The 15,595-nt window shown below is 42.0% G+C and overlaps 1 protein-coding gene across 10 annotated transcripts in view; it reads left to right on the top strand.

Annotated features, from left to right (window-relative positions):
• Window positions 1-15,595, top strand: part of pcm1 (pericentriolar material 1) — a 25,009-nt gene extending 9,414 nt beyond the window's left edge. For 2 of the 10 annotated variants that reach the window (XM_034687320.1, XM_034687321.1), the window contains exons 13-40: window positions 805-1,034; window positions 1,204-1,346; window positions 1,480-1,609; window positions 1,852-2,016; window positions 2,117-2,298; window positions 2,442-2,654; window positions 2,740-3,019; window positions 3,182-3,327; window positions 3,412-3,626; window positions 4,559-4,739; window positions 4,833-5,143; window positions 5,232-5,393; window positions 5,593-5,649; window positions 5,807-5,979; window positions 7,571-7,702; window positions 8,294-8,423; window positions 8,885-9,052; window positions 9,143-9,240; window positions 11,061-11,195; window positions 11,300-11,506; window positions 11,635-11,694; window positions 11,788-11,941; window positions 13,726-13,874; window positions 13,986-14,049; window positions 14,148-14,353; window positions 14,434-14,526; window positions 14,629-14,752; window positions 14,938-15,595. In XM_034687320.1, the coding sequence (XP_034543211.1) occupies window positions 805-1,034; window positions 1,204-1,346; window positions 1,480-1,609; window positions 1,852-2,016; window positions 2,117-2,298; window positions 2,442-2,654; window positions 2,740-3,019; window positions 3,182-3,327; window positions 3,412-3,626; window positions 4,559-4,739; window positions 4,833-5,143; window positions 5,232-5,393; window positions 5,593-5,649; window positions 5,807-5,979; window positions 7,571-7,702; window positions 8,294-8,423; window positions 8,885-9,052; window positions 9,143-9,240; window positions 11,061-11,195; window positions 11,300-11,506; window positions 11,635-11,694; window positions 11,788-11,941; window positions 13,726-13,874; window positions 13,986-14,049; window positions 14,148-14,353; window positions 14,434-14,526; window positions 14,629-14,752; window positions 14,938-14,963 (4,334 nt within the window). In that variant the 3' untranslated portion in view covers window positions 14,964-15,595. The remainder of the gene's footprint in view (window positions 1-804; window positions 1,035-1,203; window positions 1,347-1,479; window positions 1,610-1,851; window positions 2,017-2,116; window positions 2,299-2,441; window positions 2,655-2,739; window positions 3,020-3,181; window positions 3,328-3,411; window positions 3,627-4,558; window positions 4,740-4,832; window positions 5,144-5,231; window positions 5,394-5,592; window positions 5,650-5,806; window positions 5,980-7,570; window positions 7,703-8,293; window positions 8,424-8,884; window positions 9,053-9,142; window positions 9,241-11,060; window positions 11,196-11,299; window positions 11,507-11,634; window positions 11,695-11,787; window positions 11,942-13,725; window positions 13,875-13,985; window positions 14,050-14,147; window positions 14,354-14,433; window positions 14,527-14,628; window positions 14,753-14,937) is intronic. The other 8 variants (XM_034687323.1, XM_034687324.1, XM_034687328.1 and 5 more) reach the window with 6 other exon arrangements.

Below are 15,595 nucleotides of genomic sequence, written 5' to 3'. Positions count from 1 at the left end.
ATCAGTACAATGAATATTGTTTCCCATTCCTACCAAGTCTGTTCTGTCACCATGTACTTCTCACTGTACCTTTAAGGGGAAATTCAGTTTGCCTTTGTCACATTTTATTGATAAAATTAAATCAAAACTTGTTGTTAGTCATTTGTAGTTTTATTTTTTCAGGAGAATAACACAAAATAGATTAAAATCGTAAATTGAGTTTTTTGTAAAAAAAAAATCAGGGATTTTATTCCTAGGCCATATCGTCCAACCCTACTGGAAACCTTACTGGGATAAGTTTGTTCGACCTGTCTGTTTATGCCTTTTTTCATAGTCTTGATCTCCAAGATTTTGATGTGCAGCTTTTGTTTATTCGGGAGTCCGTTGTAATCGCAGTATACGCTCTTTAAAAATGAACACAATCAAGTCTGTGGGTTTTGGGCGGGATGGCGAGTGGGACTCCTTTCTTTTCTTTCAGTTAATGTACATTTTAAAGAGATTTGCTACCACAGCTGTGTGATTTGTGACTGTATTGACAAGATGAAAAGCAAACATTTATATTTTTTGCGTTATCCTTTTTCCTTGAGTCTAAAAAACAAAAATAAAACCTGAAGGTAATATTTTGTTTAAAATATAAGTAAAAACTCTGTGGCTTTACAGTGCGATTGTAGCTTGTTATCGAGGCTCTATGCTCATGCAACCAGACATTATACTCAGATTGCAAAATCCATCCTCAATTTAATGTTCAATGCTAACATTATTTTACAACCTAACTCTGTTTAACTGAATCTAACAGACATGAATATAACTCTACTTTTCATTCAGAGTGCCAGTACAATAGGGATACCCCCTATAATCAGGTGAAGGATGAAGATGAGGATGAAGACTGCCTTGATAATGATGGAGGTGCCCAGGCTCGGGCGCCAGACAGCGAGGCGTCGGGATCTAGCCGGAGAAGCAGTCTGGGAAATGATGTCGGATTTTCTCAGAAGGCTCATCGACAGACGGCAAAGCAGAAACTGCGGCAGCTTCAGGAGCTTGTGGCCATGGTGCAGGTGAGGGAGGAGACGGGATAATGTTTAAGACTCAATCGTCTGGATTTAGGTGTTACTTTCATGAATGGCAGAATAAAAGAACAGGTTGTTAGAGCCTGTATTTGTGCATTTATAAAACTCTAATTCAATTTGATCACTGTGTAAATGATGCTTTTTTCTCTGTATCCAGAGTGATGACACAGATGTCACGACAACCAATGAGGATGAAGTTTTACACCAACAGCCCAATAATACCAGAGCTACTGCCGTGGGGTCACTGGGAGCCGGAGCCAAACAGAATCCCAGAGATCTCACTCTCTCCAGCAAGGCCAGGTACAGTTTTAAAAACAGTCACAGGAGACTGTCTGACTGTCTAACAACCTTTGCTGCTGTCCCGAAACATTACTCTGACTCTAATGTGGATGTTCACTTTGCGTTGCATTGACTCAAACGTGTCTGGACACAGGGAGAAGCTGTACGAGGAGAAGCTACGTCAGCAAAAGCAGGAGCTGAAGCAGCTCCATGAAGAACGGCAGAGGCTCATTGAAATCCAAGGCAAGATCCAGGACCTGCAGTGGGCTTGCCCTGACCTCCAGGTATTTCAAACACAAACACACCTGTCTTACTTTAACAGTTGTAGTTGGCTCTTATGAAAGGTAGAAACAGCATGTAGGGTAGAATCAGATTTGAGCTTGAATGATACCCCACAAAGAGGTTTTATCACATGGCTGCTGTAGTAGACTGCATAGGCGTCAGCTTGGTTTATCCAATAAACTGATTGCAGGTCCTCAGTTTCTTTCAAATATATACTTTCATCTTCTTGTGGTCTCTCCTCTAGTCGTCTATGTCCAGTACAGTGAGTCCTCAGGGCTTGCTGAGGAAGGTCCCAGTCGCAGTTTCCACCCCGGCCCCTGTCCAGATTTCCTCTGGACCCAAAGCCAACTCATCTATGCTCAAACCCACCGCTCAAGAAGCCGCCACTTCTTCAGTCACTGACAATGAGGTACCTGACTCCATCAGCACAGAAACAATAGACTGCAATATTTACTTGAAGAAGAGTACATGTCATAGTTGATTGTTCTGCTCTGTTTTTGTTATGTCAGCAGCTTTGGTCAGAGATGCGTCGCCACCAGATCTTGCGCGAAGAACTGCGACAGCGCAGGAAGCACCTTGAGTCCCTGATGGCTGAACACCAGAGGCGAAGTGGTGTGAATGACTCGCCCAGGCGGATTGAAGACCAGGACGGCCTTGCTTCACCCTCACAGCCTATTAGCAGGGATGAAAGGTAGGAAACATGCTACCTGCAGCACCATTGTCTTTTACAGCAGTTAGCTAGCTTCATTGTTATTTGAAGTATTCAAAGTCAAAGTAAAATAGGTGAACCAGAAATACATTCAGGTTTTACCTCATTTGTTGGTGTGTCATTAGGACAATGGCCACCTGGGGCTCCACCCCCTGCCATCTTGATGATGATGACGACGATGATGACGACGACGATGAGGCTGAATATCACTCAGAGATGTGTGCAGAGGAGGAAGATGAGCAGGAGGAAACTGTTGAGAGCAGCTCTGATGACGACATCCACATCTACTCATCCAGCAGGAACCAGTGCTCCTACAGTAACCGCAAGAACCAAGGAAGGTCAGACAAAGTGAATGCAGAAGGAGGCTTACTTCTCTGATTGTGATAATCCATCTTTTATAACCAGATTTCATATGTCTTTTAGCAACCTGAAGCCTCCACTTGCGTTCTCGGGTGAAGCGAGTGGGAATTCATCCTTTCATAACAAGACTAACTCAAAGCAGCAGCAGCAGCAGCAGACGTGCAGAAGTTTGAACCAGTCTGTGAGCCAGCATGGAGCTACACGGCGACAAGAGAACCTGCGCTGGGCGTCTGAGCTCTCCTTTGCAGAGGGCTCGTCGCACTGGCAGGAGCAGGTCAGCCAGCTGCAGAGACAGCTTGACTTCAGCACCAGCATGTGCCAGACACTCCTGCAGGATCAGCAGGTTGGTGAACTCAGCATATACACAAACATCCGCAGACACTGACCTCAGTAATCAACACAAGCTTGCACAGCAGAGGATGGCACAGCTCAGAGGTGTAGAATTGCCAATGAAATAAGTTTTCTCTACTCATTGCGTCATACCAATAATCATTCTTCTCCACAGTCACTCTCCTACATGTTACAAACCCTGCTGACGGGGCAGTACAGTCTGCTACCCAACAACGTGTCATCACCGCAGGTCCACCTTGTCATGCACCAGCTCAACCAGTGTTACACACAGCTGACTTGGCAGCAAAACAACGTACAAAGGTATATAAACAGCACAAAATGAACAGAACACAACAGTTATGTGAAGTACTTCATCTTTTTTACTCTCTTTTACTTCTCTTTCAGAATAAAGCAAGTCTTAAACGACCTCCTTCGGCAGCAGCAGCAGCAGCAGCAGACTTCCTCTTCAGCAGCAGGTTGGCAGACACAGAAGCACAGCTCAGCCCAGGAGTCCAACGCTGCTCCCTCTGCCTCTCCTGGCTTCTTTCCCTCCTTCTCATCCAACCTCCAACCTTCAACCAACAACGTGTCAACTGCGGCCTTATCCCCATTCCCTCCCAGTGAGACCTGCATATTTACTAGCTCCTGAGCTTCACTGTAACTCAAAACATGTTTTTATTATCAATCAATCACACAATTGCTTTATTTATAGAGAAATTTTCATACTAATCAAATGAAATTCAAAGTGCTTTACAGCAATTCAAAATCAAATATTTCATGACTAAACAAAAAGCAGAAATGGATTTAGAAGTAGAGACTAATGCACACCAAATGCAATGAAATGTATATAGATAAACAACAAAGGGAAATAGTTACGAAATAAGTAAATACAAAATAAATAAAAGAACAAAAATTGGCAATAAAAAAGATAAAGATAAAAGTCTAAGATAAAGAAAAGCACTAAAAATAGCAATACAAACTAGTAATTGGATAAAAAAAATGGAATTGTTAAAAATACAGTATTAGAGTAGAGTATTAAAATAATTTGATGATAAATTGATAAATTATATGAAGTTATAAAAAAAAAAACTACATTAAAGCCAGACTAAATATTAGGACGCATTATGTCAAAAAAAATGCTAAAAACATAAGAATGAGTCTTAAAGTGTGACAAAAAGCTATTTTTTTCTGTTTTTTAATACCAAATTTAGATTTTTGTTTTGGCAATGCTGTGATGTAGAGTACAACACAGCTCCTTTGTTAATAAATATCAGTAAAATATGACCTTTAACAGGTCGTTGCATTTGTAAAAAATAAAGGTGATATAGCTTTAAAAGTACGATTTTTGAATCAAGCATGGAAAATATGTAATATTTTTAAACTGCTTGTATTTCCTTGAAACATCCTAAACAATGCTGTCACTTAATGTTCTACTCTTGTATTAGAAGTAAGTTATTGATTTTAAAATGACCATTTTGCAGAACAAGAGGCTTCAGTTGTGCTTGTATTGATCCCTAAATGATAAACATCTTTTTCTTTTTGTCCTCTGCAGGCTTTAACTTATTTCCACTCTATCCTGCTCCCGTGGGTGATTTCCCTCAAGGGGCAACAGCTCAGGCAAGCCCTGACCACCAGAAGCAGCAGCTGGACCCAAACACCTCCATCAAAACTGAGTACATGAGTTTCCCTCCTCCACTGCAGCGCTCTCCTCTGAACACCACAGCAGAGAGAGGGTAAGTCCAACATATTTCACCAAAAGAGACTTTTATGAATATTGATATCCTTATTTGGTTAATTTATTCATTTTTTCTCTTAACCCCCTTCAGAGCCGCAGGCTGGCTTAAAACCTCCTACACAAACAACAACGTCCATAACCGCCAGTGTAAAATAGATCCCCAAGACTCTCCCTCCTTCTCCCCCACCTATGCCAATCGTCATATCCGTCATCAGGATTTTGACAGGGCGTCACAGGAAAGCTTCAGCAGCATGCCTGACCCTGTCGACCCCACCACCATCACAAAGACCTTTAAGAGCGGGCGCAAGGCCACGGCGCAAGCAAACCTGGCCTCTCGGACCAAAACGCCCAATTCTAAAAGCCGCCGCAGGAGGAGCAAAGGGCAGAACAAGAACAGTGAAGGTGGGAAATGAAGCTGAATCTTCATGTATTAATGAACGAATGATCAAAGACATTATGATGAAAATCTTTGTTTGTTGTTTTTCCTCAGGTCATGACAGTGACAGTGCAAGCAGTACTGCAGACTTTGCCCAGGAGAGGGCACCGCTGTCTCGTCACAAAGATCAGAACAAAAGTCTGCTGGACAAGCTGACTCAAGAAAAACTTGACAGCAAGACTAAGCTTGGGAGTAAAAGGAATGACCTCTCTTCTGGTAGGGGTCATGCTACTCTCAGGAACAGCTCTGCTCCCCCTTCACCTCTCCTCTGTCTCTATGTTTTGTTTTCTTTGCACATGTTAAATATCTGTTTTACACTTATTTTACGTGTGCTCATTTCTGATATATTCTTTGCACATTTTTCATGTTTGGTTTTAATTTCTTGTGTTGTCACTTTCACATATCTTACTCACAGCCTATGCTTGGAGAACACCCTTCCTCTCTAACAGAATTGCATGCACAGAAGCACCAGGTAAACTCACTGTACCAATCCAGGCATCATTTGGCTTATGTCTCCTGAACATCCCAAGCATGCTTTTCTTGTAGCTGATCCTAAAACAAAGCTTTTGAGTTTGACAGCAAACATTAAGCAGTTGTCCTCTTTAACTCAATGCTGTTACATTTTGTAGATGCAAGCAGTGACTTCTCACTCTTCGAGGCACTGAGGGAGACCATTTACTCCGAGGTGGCTACTTTGATTTCCCAGAACGAATCCCGTCCCCATTTTCTCATCGAGCTCTTCCATGAGCTGCAGCTGCTCAATACAGACTACCTACGACAGAGGGCGCTGTATTCCCTACAGGTAGGTGCACACGCAAATAACTGCTCACAGCTTCTTGAATGCAGTATGGATGTTTCTTTAACACTGGGCTCAGAAAAGAAGTGATTGTGCTGATTTATTCCTTCCATATAGCTTTCCTATTCATGTTTTAGGTCAGGAGACTTATTTGCCAAAGATACCTGCTCATGTGAAGTGTTAGTGATGCAGCTTCTTTCATTGTGACCTGGGCTGTATTTTATTCCAATCAACCATTTTGCTGCACAGACAGGTTGGAACAAAGTTATGAACAAGGATGAAAAAGAGGAAAGAGGGCAACATATAGATAAAGATAAAGAAGCAACCTCCCATCTGGCATCTGCCAGCGGCTTACAGCTCCGTCATTCAATAACCAATCCCAGAGTGCTCCTCCGTGAAACACAGAATCCTCGTTTTGTGTCTTCCTGGCAACTGGCTTGGCAATCAACACAGAAACTACTTCCAACAACCTGTGCTTTATTTGTTGATGATCTCTTCTGGCTTCTAATCTCTGTGGGGGAGTTTTGAGCAAACGTCTCTTCCTTTTTTGTGCAGTCCATATCTGCACCAGAGACAATTAGGAGTGGGAAAAGAGGGGCTAAAAACAGACTTGAGGCATTTTTAAAAAAAAAAGGCTGGGAAGGTCTCAGATGAGAAGATTTTTTTTGCTTTGTTTTTCACTTCTTACGCAGCTTTTTTAGATGTACTGCTACTTATTTTTTGTTAGTCATCCAAGAATAGAAACTGGCTTTGGGCTAACGCAAACACATCCAACAAACTTAAATGCCATTGTGTTTTTTACTAAATATGAGAGTTAACAGTATCCAGTGCCTCCTCAGAAAATAAAATAATTACATTTTAAGAGCTTAGATTTACATTTCTATTAAATTATAAACTGTTATTATTCAGAGGCTTCTACATGGCTGCTCTTTTATGTATTTATTTATTTAAAGGGACAGTGCATATTAACGAACATTTCAGAGTTTGCATCAAGGTAAATATGCCAGAGTTAGCCATAAAGCTAATTTTCACCCGTATTCCCCGGAGTAGTTTGTTTTGCAGACAAAGGGAAAAAAAGAAGCAGCTGTTACCCAAAAACCACCTGGGATTATTAGCATCCCTATTTGAGAGACACTGTCTTAAACACAGATGCACACAGATAAAGACATAAGTCTCCTTTTATTCTACTTTGCTCTATCATTCTGTGTGAGTATGTGTATGTAGTCATTTTGGGGTTCAAACAAGTTATTACTTTGAGATTGTTTCAGCACTTTTCTTCACACATTGAATATTTTCTGTGTCGAGTCGCAGCCTGAAGCTGGCTCAGACCTATGACACCCCGGCAGGGTGCCCGTATGCCCAACATTTAATTGTAGATCCAAAATCAGGTTTATTCCATAAACGCCATACCTTGTCAGTAGCCAAATTACACACCATCAAGAGTTTCTTTTAACAGTGAAGCTTTTTTGAGTGAAAAGCAGTACGTATAAAAGTCTGTGTGATAGACATTGAGTTCAAAGTCTATTATAATGTAAGCCAAACCTCCCTGTCCTCCTGAAACCCTGATTGCGATTGTCCCTCCCCGTGTTTCTGGCAGGACATTGTGACCCGGCACCTGACAGAGAAGAGTGCTGCTGAGGACCAGTTGCCCCCTCTCGGTCCTGTGTCATGGGCTGCAGGCTCCCAGTCTGAGCTCACACCCAGCGAGAGTCTAGCTACCAGTGACGCAGTAAGAAAAAAGACATTATTGCCTCTCAGCGTGGCATTCTCACACGCCATCACCGCTCTTTCTTGACTCTCACCATCATCCTCCTTGGACCCTTTTTAAATCACTTTTCACTGGGTTCCTTCTCTCATTTCAATACATCTTTCATTCCTCTCTCTCTCTTAGGCTTGTCTGCTTTCATCCTTCCCTGCCTTGTCCCTTTTCATCCCTCCGTGTCTCTCTTTTATTCTCTGATTTTAATTTTCCCTGCCCCCGTCTTCGTTGTCTTTGAATTAAACTTGACAGTGAGACTTCAGAGGCCTGTCTGTTAAAAAAAAAAAAAAATGACCCTCTTCGCTGCACGACTCTTTGCTAGATCAGACATGTGTTCTTTGTTCTGGGCCGAAGTCCCTGGAGTTATGCTAATTGGCAGCAGGGCCTTTTGTCTGTCTAAATAATCCCTTTGTTCCAGAATGATGGATGAAATGTCTAATTTTCCTCGTTAGGAGACGTCACCATTGCTGTTTTTTTTTATCCAATATGTTGGACTTTTTTTCTTGCCTGTGTGAACTCTTTGCTGTTGGTGGCTCATTGGAAACCTTTCACCTTTTCCAGGAGGTGGTGGAGAAAAACCTGAGACTCACACAGGACTCTGTGAAGAGGAGGGACGATGCAGAGTCTGTGGACAACGAAAGCACCATGTCGACTTCCTCCAACCTGGAACCATTTGCCAACGATGACCTGGGTAAAATTATACATGCACAGAGCATTTGGATTTTTGAAAACAAGGGGCTGAAGCTTGTAAACCTGTATGCCTCTGAAAGCGTCTCCACTCCCTTGTTTTCACGTGAAGTGCTTTGCTTATTGGCTTTTAACTGAATCCATCAAAAGGGAAGATTTCCCACTTTTCTCAGCAGGTCTATGAGAGCTTGTTTTGATTAACTCAACGGTTTACACCTCAGGATCAATACTATGTGACCACCATTAGAGTGAAAGGAATAAAATGGACTCTTAGATTTTGTGACTTTCAGTATAGTGTAGTCAGGCTGGCATACTCTATTTGATCCTGTAGTGTAAACTTGCTTACAAATGCATTAATATCCATCACACACTTCTCTCTCTTCTCTCACTTCATTGATTTTTAAACTTTTTGGATGCCATTTCTCTTTTTTCCCCTTCGCTCTTCTGTCTCTGCTGTTCTGATAGGCAACACGGTGATTCATTTAGACAAGGCTCTGGCCAGGATTAGAGAGTATGAGCGCATGAAGCTTAAGGCTGAGTTTAACCCCTGCAATGCCAGCACTGCAGGTGAAGGTAGCTCTGAAGTCTCAAACGCTGAAAACCTCTCTGCTAACCTCGCTGACCAAGTGGAAGGTACCCAATAAAAAGAGCCTGCCTGAACATGTGCAAACACTTGCAGAGTTTTGAAATAATCCTGATGATGTTTTTGATGTGTGTGAGCAGGTGCTGCAGCTGGGGATGGACGCTGTCCTCAGATTGACACCCAGCAGTTGGATCGTCAGATCAAAGCCATCATGACAGAAGTCATTCCTTTCCTTAAGGTAGGGCTACCAACTCAGGGAAGTGTCGGGCAGATTCTTAGCTTAAAGCTCCCATGAGGAACTTTTATGGCTTGTTTCCACCAAGCGGTCTGTATGGCGGGGTTATGTGTTGTTCTTTATTACCGCTGTCGCACAGGAAGTCACGATTCTTTCAACCATTCAACAGACTGCAGTGTTTCTAGCTCCACCTTCTGGGGTCGGATCGGTATGTCTGGCACCCCAACAGAAGGGTACCAAAAAATGGGACGGTATGGCTCTGTAATTTGGGGACCTGTTCCGCTTTTAGTCAATCGAAACGCCACAAAATGTGTGCCGTACAGAGTTGAACCGAACTGACCTGCTTGGTGGAAATGGGGCTTTAGACTTCTCTGTTTTCTGATCTTGTCATGTAAATGTCTGAGTAGTGTTTTTCACATCTTCCTGGGTTGAAATTAATCACAATGGATCTTCTTTTGTGTATTTACTGTGTATTTATGGAATGTTCAATACAAACAAAGACCAAATACAGCATGGATGACTCAGAAATAATAAATGAAGGGAAAACCAAACAAAACTAGAAACAACTTGTTACCGCCACAGGATGGCCAAGGGAAAAAGGATATTGTAAAAACAAACAGACAAAAACACAAAATGAAAAATAATAATATATAGTGTCATAAAGTGTACTATATAGATAATTCTTTAAAAAAATGCATTAGATCACAGAGTTTGGTGTTGATACGAATCATGATCAAGAATGAATCAAGTGGCAGAGTCAATCACTTCACATACCCCTCCACCAGCCACATCACACCTGTCCTGCAGAAACTCCACTGGCTTCTGATTAAATACCACATCATTTTAAAGATTCTGTTCCTCACCTACAAGGCTATCAACAACCTAGCTTCTCAGTACCTCATTAACCTCCTCCATACAAAAATACCCACCCCTAGTCTCAGGTCCTCCTCTTCCATCCAACTCACCCTCCCACCTGCTCGCTTGACCACCATGGGGTCGAGAGCCTTCAGCCGCTCGGCCCCCCGCCTCTGGAACTCACTCCACCTGGACGTACAAAATTCCACCTCTCCCACCACCTTCAAATCCCACCTAAAAACTCACCTTTTCCGCCAAGCATACTCACTCTAATCCGTCTCCTTGGGACTGGGATGACTTCCCCCTTTCATTTTTCTATTATTGTACCTTTATTCTAATGTATCTATTTATTTAGTGTGTTTCTTTTATTATTGCTATGTTGTAAGGTGACCTTGGGTGTCCAGAAAGACGCCTATAAAAAAAATGAATTATAAAAAACAATTATTGTTACATAAAAATAAAAGGCTGCCATACTCCATCAAACTTCTCCTGCACTGTGAGCAGAATCCACCTTCTAAAAGTTGGAGGATGCTCACTCTTCCAATTCAACAGGGCTGAGTAGGCTATGTGACTCAACCACACTTTGTGTTGGCCTGATAGCATACCCAAGAGACCCAGAGAAGGACATGGTTCGATAGTTTGACCTGTAATCTCTGAGTCAATGAATCTTTTTGTGAAAAACAAAAAGTTAAAATTGCTGTTAACTGTCTCATCTGACTCATACCCTACTGCAGGGGTTACAGGACAACTGTCCAATCAAGCGCCTTGTATTGTTTAATTTTGTAGATCATAAAGAGGCAACAGTATTCATTTTAGTCTTCCAGTACCAGCTAAAAACTATTCACTGGAGCTTTAATGCACGTTATTGCTTAAGTTTAAGCCTTAAATCTAATATATTTAGTTCTGGACTGTAACTGTAACAGTTTTCAAATGGTTGAATCACTTGAGGTCTTCTTGTCTTCCATTAGGAGAACATGGATGAGGTGTGTTCCCTCCAGCTGTTGACATCTGTGCGCCGCATGGTCCTCACTCTCACCCAACAGAACGATGAAAGCAAAGAGTTCGTCCGCTTCTTCCACAGACAGCTGGGAGGCATACTGCAGGTACCACCACTGCTGCCAATGCCGGGGTTCAGGCCAAGTTTAAGCTGATCAAATAAAAAAAAGACAGCTTTTCAGACATTTCACTCTCTTTGCTCTCGCTCCAGGACTCGCTCAGTAAATTTGTGGGCCGCACTCTGAAGGACTGCGGGGAGGACCTCCTGGTGGAGATCTCCGAGATCCTCTTTAATGAACTCGCCTTCTTCAGGCTCATGCAGGATCTGGATAGCAGCAGCAGCAGCATGGCGTTGGCAGCCAAACACAAGAATAAAAAAAGGGCTGAGCAACTTAGTAAAGCAAATCAAAGTCAGAAGGTGAGTTTACTATTCCGACTCTTAATATTTTGGTAAAATATTGAAAGTATGTATGAGGCTGTTTCACGGGAATGTGTATGAATAAGACTAACTGCACTCTGGGTGTGTTAACGTATTCCTCTAATTAGGAAAACACAGACGCTGGAAGAGATAAATCAGCTTCCCCAGCCTACACTGATGAAGACAAGGTCAGTCATTGAAGTACTGATAATGTAATCGTCAATACCAATTAGCACTGCAGTAATCTGTGCCACAATGATGTCTCTCTCTCTTTATTCCAGGACCAGGACGAGGCTGAGCTGGAAGGTGAATCTACTCTGAAAGAGCATTGCCTGCAGATGGAGAGAAGGAGCAGCAGGGGCAGTGAAGCTTCTGAGGCTGAAGAGGAGGAGGATGATGATGAAGAGGATAGACAGGGCATGCCTCTGTCAATTAGTAAGTTAAAGTAGGGAGAAGGAAGCAAGGCTGCTTTGTTGAGGTGACAGATTTTAATGGAGTGAGGTATTTTCACTCATACATTTTTAGCTTATGTCAGAATAACACGGTAAGCTAGTTGTGAGCAATCACTGCATCGTTTACAGACCAATCAGCCTCTTGAGAAGCTTGAGTTAAGATCAAAGCAAACAAACCCCATCATCCATGGTTCATGTCATCCCCCAGAGCAGCACACGTTCAAGTGTTGACAATATGGTGAGGCACTTTGTTGCAGCACCTTCTCCCAGTTGCATTAATCTTTTAATTTATTACTGGAAGGTCTGAGTTTCACTGTAAATAGTAAGTTTCACTTCACAAAAGACAAGTATTTTTACGGGGGATTTAATCATAATTTACAGGTCCTAAGTTTGCTAAAACAACACATCATGATGACGGTTTGTGAATGGTAAATATGCCAGCTTTGTCAGATCTGTTCTCAAGAGGAGAAAAAAAACATATTTTAAAATTCTATATATGGAGGTCAGAACAATAATTTCTGATGCATTCAGGGACATCAGGAAATCCGACCGGATTTTGCAACACAGCATCAAGCAGATCTACTCAAGTTGAAATTTTCCACCTTGAACAATCATAGTTGCACTTGCCTGCAGAGATCTGTCAGTAGAGATAAATTAATGGATGTCAGATATTGCTGCTGGGAGGCAGGATGTCATTACAGCAGACTGCGATCTGTCTGCATTAGTTCTCTATGCGGATTGTTTTTCCTGCACACATCGAATTTGTTATTATTATTAAACCTTTATTTCACCAGATAGAACCCATTGAGATCAAGATCTCTTTCACAAGGGTGATGTGGCCAAGAGGTCAGCAGCACATGTTATAAAAACAGTTACATGAAAATGACAGCACAAGTTAAAACATACAATTTATAGATGCATAGTGTTTTACAATAGGAATAAGAGGTGCGGAGGCTGTAACAAAACAACAAACAATAACTTAAGGTTTAAAACACAGGCACTGTTCAGTGCTCTCACACTGTCCATCCCTCAGGGTAGAACGGAAGGCTCCAAGTGGATTAAGTTCAGAGAGTTTCAGATTAGTCAGTAGAGCATTCCATGGTATGGGGGCAGCGAAGCTGAAAGCTCTTTTTCCAAATTCAGTCCTTACTCAAGGAACCGATAAAACAAGAGTAGTGCAAGAACGCAAGGTATAGTAACTGATTTTTCTCTGCAATAAAGCGCACAAATAATGAGGAATCAAGCCTAAAAGAGCCTTATAAATTAAGGTCAGCCGGTGTTTGTATCTGCGTGCACTCAGAGAAGGAAAAATTGATTTCACATACAAATCACAATGGTGGGTGAGACGACTACAGCCAGTGACAAATCTCAGCGCCGAATGAAAAACGGTGTCAAAAGACTGGAGACATTTGGATGACGCACTCAGATAAAGCACGTCCCTGTAGTCAAGAATGGGTAAGAAGGTCAAAGACTGCTAACACATGATTGGTCAATACTACTTATGCTACTAATCAACTTCAAACTGACGCCAGAAATCTTCTCATACTGAAAATCCAGACCCCCCAAAGTACAGGTTCTACATTTCTATCTACAGTTTGTAAATGGATATTAGTTGTGCCAAATGCCAAGTATGCTTTACCCCTACTGAATTCTGAATGCCATATAAATCCACTGCGCTTATTTAGAGTCTACTTAAGTGGGATGTAATATTGGTGCAATCAACTTGACACTGCCTAAATATTCAAGACATATTTGTTTCATCTTTAGGTCTTTCAAAAGCAGAGACTCGGGCTTTGACAAACTACGGCAGTGGAGAGGACGAGAACGAGGAGGAGGAAATGGAGGAGTTTGAAGCTGTACCTGTTGACGTCCAAACATCTTTGCAAGCGTCTGCTAATGCACAGGTGGAGCATGAGGTCAGAGTCACAGTCAGGCATAGATGTGTTTTGTTTTTAATTAGCCATCATTATTTGGATAATTGCGCATATTTGTCCTAGGCTGACATCTGCATTCATGTCGTGTTTCAGGGGAACACATCCAGAGAAACACGGGGGTCTAAAACTGAGCAGAAGAGTTCAGAGAATGATGACGGTGAGACTTTTGAGTAGAACATTTTTCTAATAGAAGATATCATTTTACACACTTCGTCTATGATTGTTTCTCAACAAACTTTTTTCTTTGCTTTTCAGAATTCAGTAGGTCAGGTGGGACTGTGAACTCCACAGCAGAGGACTGTGACATGGCCGAGTGCCAGAGTCCTGAGGAGGAGGGTGAAGTCGGAGCAGCTGCTGACTCAGAAGGAGGCTCTGCAGTCTCCCATGGTCAGGACGTCCCCAAGGAGTCCAACAGCACGAGCAGCCCAGATACAGACTCCCCCGTCATGATCAATGTAGATGTAAGTTCAAGGTCAAAATGACGTTACTTTCTCTGGAATGAGAGCACTATGATTCAATCTGCCTTTTATTGTTCGTGCAGGAGGTTGGCTCGGGAAACACCAGTCAGAAATCAGATGAGGAAGACTTTGTGAAGGTGGATGATCTGCCACTGCAGCTATCAGTCTTGTGTGAGGTGTGTAACTGCTGTTTTATTAGATCTCACATCAAATGAATGAAAGTTAAGGTGTGAAAACAACTCTTCTTTCTAATGATCCGCTGTGTGCTGTATCATCAGGAGGAGCTACAAAAGAGAATAGTAGAGGAGCAGCAGAATAACAACCTGTCTGTAGAGATCCTCAACGGAAACACTGAATCGCTGACTGGGCTGGTGGGAAACGCACAGGCCCTGAAGGAACCAGGTATGGATTAAAATGCTTGTCAGTTGAAATTACAGTTTTCCTTGTGAAGTTGCCAAACTCCTCTGAAAAGCCAAACAAGTGTCTCCTTTTCACAACGTATTCCTCTGTGGATGTAAACATGCTATCTTTGCTTAAACAGTCAAACCCCTTCAAGAGTAAAATGAGTGTTTCTCTGTCTTTTTCAGAAAACGTTGGAGCCCAGGGTGTGTAAAGATTTACACTGAAATCGACAGTTTTCTCCAACACTACCCCCCGACTCCCTCAATCCGTTCTGTGTGTACGATTGTTCGTTCATAATCTGCTACTTTAAAGGAGCAATGGCTCACAATGTGTCACAAGATAGCTGTGACTCTGATACACAACAGTTAAACACCTACACATAAAAAAAACACTTAGTTTCTTTTACTCCTGAATGTTTAATGTGATTTATGGGTAATCTGGGGAGGGTTTGTCTCTATGCTGCTGATTACAGTTAAGCCTCTGTTTAAATCTCTATAGTACTGAATCTCCTCCTCAGATCTGCCTTTGCCTCCTTCTTGGTTCTGGGATCACTTTGACCGAGTTGTGACTTTTTAAAAAATATTTTATTTGTCTTTGCCCGGCCTTATTGCTGTACAGCTCGTCTCTTCTGCACTTGATTCCTGTTCTAGAGAGATTACAGTAGGACTTCAGCTTCATTGTTTCTCTTCTTATTCCTTCATTTCAGAGCTCAGGCTTAGCTTTTATCCCTTCAGACACATCTTTATATACTGTTTTGTTCTGTTTATCTTCATTGATTTTGCTGTAATTAAAATGTTGACGACAGGCATATGTTTTAAATAATAAAATACTGAACCTTTCAAA

Source organism: Notolabrus celidotus, chromosome 7, assembly GCF_009762535.1.
Source record: "Notolabrus celidotus isolate fNotCel1 chromosome 7, fNotCel1.pri, whole genome shotgun sequence".
In the NCBI taxonomy this organism is placed as follows: Eukaryota; Metazoa; Chordata; class Actinopteri; order Labriformes; family Labridae; genus Notolabrus; species Notolabrus celidotus.
The sequence above is the reverse complement of the archived record's forward strand: the minus strand, read 5'-3'. Positions and strand labels throughout refer to the sequence as shown.